This window comes from Montipora capricornis, chromosome 6 (assembly GCF_036669925.1).
Source record: "Montipora capricornis isolate CH-2021 chromosome 6, ASM3666992v2, whole genome shotgun sequence".
Classification (NCBI taxonomy): Eukaryota; Metazoa; Cnidaria; class Anthozoa; order Scleractinia; family Acroporidae; genus Montipora; species Montipora capricornis.
In genome coordinates, this window is record NC_090888.1 from 17065490 (window position 1) to 17071489 (window position 6000).

At 41.0% G+C, this 6000-nt stretch overlaps 1 protein-coding gene across 1 annotated transcript in view; it reads left to right on the plus strand.

Annotated features, from left to right (window-relative positions):
- The window catches only part of LOC138053296 (ATP-binding cassette sub-family C member 4-like), a 50006-nt gene that overhangs the window by 11528 nt on the left and 32478 nt on the right, over positions 1–6000 (plus strand). Inside the window, exon 3 of the mRNA XM_068899951.1 lies at positions 2907–3466. Within this exon, the coding sequence (XP_068756052.1) occupies positions 2948–3466 (519 nt within the window). The 5' untranslated portion in view covers positions 2907–2947. The remainder of the gene's footprint in view (positions 1–2906; positions 3467–6000) is intronic.

Genomic DNA, 6000 nt, shown 5'->3' on the forward strand with positions numbered 1-6000 from the left:
ACATTTTTGAGCATTCTGAGAAATGGAGTTCACATGTTGTCTTCTTGTCTTCGCCAAGGCAGATTTAAACAGTTTGCAAGAAACTAAACCAGGATTACGGAACAGGAATTCGAATACATGGTCCGGTTGTTCGAAAGCCGATTACCTTAATCCAGGATTAGGGTAAACTTTTGTTTCATGTTTTCAACTTTTTGGTGAAAGTTTCCTTTGCTTATTGACATCTTCTAATGTAAAGTTTCACGGAATATCAGCCTTGAACAGCATTTGGGAGTAGAGAATAAAACTCGTTTGTTCATTTTTAACCCGAGATTAGCATTAATCGGCTTTTGAACAACTGCACAGGATGATAAGTTGTTGAACTGTGATCTGTAATAAGTTTCTCGGAGGATTTAAGGCTGATCTTGTAATTTTTGGATGAATGTAGTTAAGGAAGGAAGTAAAACTGTAGGATTTAAATAAAGTCTCATTCCAAAAAATAATTAAATGAAAGATCCCGTATCCCGAGAACCCGCTAATAGGGCTTCCTTGTTCGCATTTGCAACTTTAGTAACATTAATAATGAGTTTTTACTACAGACAACTTCAAGTTATATTACAGATGTATCTTTTTGGTAATCTCTCGCCATTTTCTGAAGTTTACCTGTACTTGAAGTTCACTGTAAGTGGACAATTTGTGTCAACTGTTTGCGCATTCCACGGATACGCCTTTGGAGGCGTCTTGTTTCATTTTCAAAACGATCAAATGTGACCCGTCAACAAGACCGGCGAGACGAAAGGTTGACCGGTCAACTCCCAAATCAGTTCGGACATTGTCCATTGACCGGCCGTTATTTCGAGCCCGGGATTGATATATTTCTGAGGTAGAAAAACAAACCGCACTGAAACTAGTTCTAGATTTTAAATCTCCCTCCAAATTCTGGGGTTTCCGAATTACTTACCGACTTCCTGTCGGACTTCCATTGTTATGCAAAGCGGCCAATCAAAAAAATGGTTGAAGTCCATTATCCCAAAGTCTCTCCGGGCGCTCTCCCGCTGACCAAAAAGCCCGAGGATCCTGGGTACTAGATTGCGTAATAATTTGAGAAGGGCTTTGTTGATAGTCTTATTGCCTAATTATGAAGGAGAAGCTTCTTCTAAAAACATTCAAGCCAATTCAAGGCTACGGTGACCAGAACATACCCTATTTCAGACCAAAACAGCTAAAAATCCATACCCTTGGGGGCCGCACATACCTATATAGCACATATAAGGATATATCCCCCTTAGTACTGAGTATAAATGCAACGTTTTGGTAATCAAACTTTCAATTCACGATTCGGCGTCTCACTTCCACCTTTGATTTCCGGTATTAGTGATCGGACGGCTTGGTGTAACTCTGGTTGCGTCGTGGCCCCGTAATGTAATGACTTGGTATTGCCTAGACTTGCCACAAGTCGACCTCACGATAATCCCAGGAGAAAATGTTTTAGCGAGCGAATCGTGATTTTTCGCACGCGAAGTAAATGAGCGAGCGACGAAGTCGCGAGAGGTCGACTTGTCTCGCTTGCAAGGTTTTCATTTGCGTCTCGCGCCAAAAAGGGGATGACGTCATTCGCAAGTCCTGCACTTGATGGCGCAATCCGACGAAAACAGTCGAACATGTTTGTTTCTACGAAATCGAAAGAGGAAATTTGTTGACTTTGTGCTGAAGGTATCAGAAACAAAGATGAAATAAAACAAAAGCTTATTTTCAATCTCGAGTCGCCGCTTGGAAAGGAGATCTCCAGTGGTATTTTTTGGACCAAAACTTGTGCCGTGATTTCTGCTTATAGAAACGAAACACTCATTCGAAAGATTAGCAAGTAAGGGAAAGTTTCGAATCGTCAAGAAAGTCAATTGATTTCACTCATGAAAGATCAGGTAGGCTTCAGTCCCCAGTTGTTCGAAGGCTGGATAGCGCTATCCACCGGATAAATCACTATCCAGTGGACAAGTCATAGCAAAACCAATTTCGCTATCCAACGGATAGTGATTTATCCGGTGGATAGCGTTATCCACCTTTTGAACAACAGGGGCCAGGTGTAGGAGACGTACTAGACCGGGATTACATGTAAAAGATACATCTTTGTGAAACTTTTGCTGACCATTTAGCGATGCAATGACTCTCGTCGATGAATACACGTGCATTTGTAATTTTTTTGTTCCATTCGACGAAAAATGTGTCGATAGTCGTTGAGAATCGCCTCGGGACTTCCAAACACCAGTTTATACTTAAGATTTTAAATGTGTTGTCTCCTACATATGACGCTCTAATGCCACGACAATTGCGGCTGGAGACCAAATCTCTCGTGATTGAAATCAGTGAAACAATTACAAATACGACCAAAAAAGCGACCAAAAGCGTACGGGACTAGTTTAAAGGTCAGACTTTTCCCAGCTCTGGTTGGAGCAGACACAAACAGATATATGCAAGACAGATATTCTTGAATTATTTTCCTCTGATAGTCTGGAAGTCACGCTTCACTGCGTGTGGCAAACTTTGATTGACAACTCTATCCCCTGGGGTCCACGAGACTACTCTGATTGGCCTAGCTCAGCGACCCGTTTTTGGGTCGCTAAAATTGGCGCCAATCAAGTATGAAAAGTCCTTCGTTCCGCGCGTATCAAGAGGAAGGACTTTTCGAAAGTCTAGGTATTGCCTTGTTGCTGTGAGACGTCATTTGTGATTAAAATTGCCATGGCCAAAGCCATTTGTCCCGTCAGATTCAGTTTTGGGCAAATCACAGGCAAAACTATACTTGTGACTTCAAACTATACTTGTGACTTGGCTATACTGTAAAAATTGACAAACGTTAGGCAACAACTCCCCTGCCATCAAGGTCTAGAAAGGGTAGACCGATTATTTCGTAACTACCTTTAACCTTCTAGGATCTTTGTGACGAAATAAGTGGTAAACCATTCTTTGAAACATGCCACAGCCTACCGAGAAGCAAAATCCAAGAGATGCTGCAAACTGGCTGTCAGTCATCTTCTTCTGGTGGATGAATGACGTGTTGAAATTAGGCAACAAACGACCACTGACCGACAACGATTTGTTTCCTCTTCTCGAAGATTATAAAGCTGAGGTTCTCGTGGAGGACGCTGAGAAACACTGGTTCCAAGAATTAAAAAGATGCCAGTCCAGGAAAAGGAAACCACGCTTATGGAAAGCAATGACCAGCCTTATTCCCTGGAAATCAGGCCTCGTGATGATATTTTTGAAAATCCTAGAGTCCTTCAGTAGTGCCTTACAACCTCTCTGTCTTTGGCTGGTGCTAAAGACATTGAACGATGGACCAAATCTGGACTTGAAGTTTGCGTTCATGTACGTGGCATTTTTGGGAGCGACAAGTGTAATGAAAGCTTTAACAACATATCACTATGACTACCTCACTGAACTCTGGGGATTAAAAATGAAGGTGGCGTTAATCGGACTTGTATATAAGAAGGTGAGCTTAGTCATTATATGAATTGGGTTTGATTTTATGCTTAAGGTGGCTCAACTCTACAACACCGTTACACTTAATGGCAATGATATGGTACCATAGGAAACGCTAATAATTGCTTAACAAGAAGCAGATATTAGTGTGACACAAAAAATTGCCATGCCAACAAAAGAACCATCTAAAAACAAAATTTTTGTAATTAAAATAGCGGAAGACCTGTGAGGATTTCAGGGTGCTGTTGAGAAAGTTTGCCAAATCTTTGGTGTGGAGATACTTTTTCCCGAACAGATGAATGCTCTTAAAGCTTTCATTTCAAGAGAGGCTATTTTTTAAAGTTGTCAACGGGGTTCGGAAAGTCGTTGGTGTTTCAGATAGCTCTCTTGGTCCACGCCAAACTTTCGAAGTTCAATCACGGATTTACGGCCAATCCAATAATTATTGTCATTTTACCACTCGTAAGCCCAATGGAAGACCAGGCGAATTTTCTTCGGAATCTGGGCATCATAGATGGATCTCTAGGAGACGATACGTGTATAAATATGGTGTATTCTTTGCTGGAGTATTTACTCGCAAATGGCTACTGGCGAAATATGTTGTCATCGGACAAAATTTGATAGGCATTGTGGATGAAGCGTATTGTATCAGCCATTGGCATGCATTTCATTTTATCTTGATTTTGACCTTATTTGGTTTTCCAGGAAATTATAGTATTAAAACGCTGTTGGGAAGCAGCCACAAGAAACGAAAGATTGGAATGTGAGGGTATAAATACGAAATTATTTACCCGGAAAATATAAGCAGAGATGACGAGACTTATGACACTTTGACATGTTGTGATGTACTTAACAATACCTCGAGCGCGCGTTGGATATACATGAGATAGAGTTGGTTATAATTATATCATATCCAGAAGCACGTGAGGAATAATTAGTTAGGTAAAGTCTTATCCCGTTTTCCATTGCACGAGGAGACTGGGAGTATTTCTACTCCCTCCTTGGATGGGATGCCAGTCCATCGCAGGGTTCCCCCCCGCATTTCGCCGGTACCCATTTATACACCTGGGTGGAGAGAGGCACCGTGGGAGCAAAGTGTCTTGCCCAAGAACACAACACAATGTTCCCGTTCAGGACCCGAACCCGGACCATTCGCTCCGGAGTCGAGCACACTAACCATGAGGCCTCCCACGTAATCAAAAGCGCTCCCAAAATATAGATAAATCTCTCCGACTTTATTTTGTATTGTTTTGGCTATCGTTATTGAACAAACAGAGTTGCTTTATTTGTCAAAATAACGTTTTCAAGTTGCTACCTTGGAATAAAATTATTTTCATGACATACTTTAATTTGTGGCTGTCTTTGTGCTCTCTGGTGTTTCATTTTGTAAATTGTTCCAGGACTTCTTCATTTAACCCCTGTGCAAAGTGATCTTTACCGGCTGCTAATGTGTGTTTCTTTAGTGAAACTCTTGATCTTATGCGTATGCTTACCAATTTGTAGAGAAGGGTACAAAAATGTATAAATGGGGAATGCGAAATAGAGAATAGATCGCATTTGCTGAAAGTGAAATCTGCAAGAAAGCAGTATTTGAGGAAAGCTGAAGAGTAGCCAGCATGGAAAGGACTGGCAAGGGAAGAGAGAATGGCGGAAAATAAATTACACAAGGACTAGTTTTCAAGCTGTCTTTTAAAGGTATTTACTTTTAACAATTAGGGGTGGTCCACAAGGGGCTTTATAGAGTGGTCCATGGACTCAGATTTATTATTACATGCCGTGAGGACCTTCATAGCAGACATAATCGACAGAAAGAAAAAGAGCGATGTTTACTACAGGTTTTACATGTACAGGGGAACTTCCAAGACTCGAGATGCAGTAGCCTTAAGGCCGTGGTTTTTCAAAGTAAGCGAGATGCGGTCTTTGTTGTCTGACGACATTCCTTTCATGCCGGGCTGTGACTCCTACGGCAACAAGAGGAGCAAAGGACACAATTATATCTGTTTTTCAAATGGGAAAGTTTATTGAAGTGCATGAAAGCCCAAACAGGGCCAATATTGCTTTTGGAGTCCAGGCAGTGATGATAAAGCAGAACCCGTTACCTTAATATTTCAAGGGGAGTTTGTACGAACTCAGATGTCATGCCCTGTTAGCTTATATTTTCCAAGTAAATAATTTCGTATTTACCCTAACATTCAAATCTTTTGTTTTTTGGATGTGAAAGAAATCAAAATGTTCAATATAGGATTGGCAAAAGAAGGCGAAAAATGACCACTTGTGGTTACTTCGCAACACTGTTTACTATAACTTCGTGGAAAACCAAATAAGGTCTATTAAAATCAAGATAAAATGAAATGCATACCAATGGCTGATACAATACGCTTCATCCACAACAATTCCTATCAAATTTTGTCAGATGACAACATATTTCGCCTGTAGCCAAATGACTCCGGCTAAGAATACACGATATTTACAAACTTATCGTCTCCTATAGATCCAGCTCTGATGCCCAGATTCCAAAGAAAATTCACCCGGTCTTCCATTAGG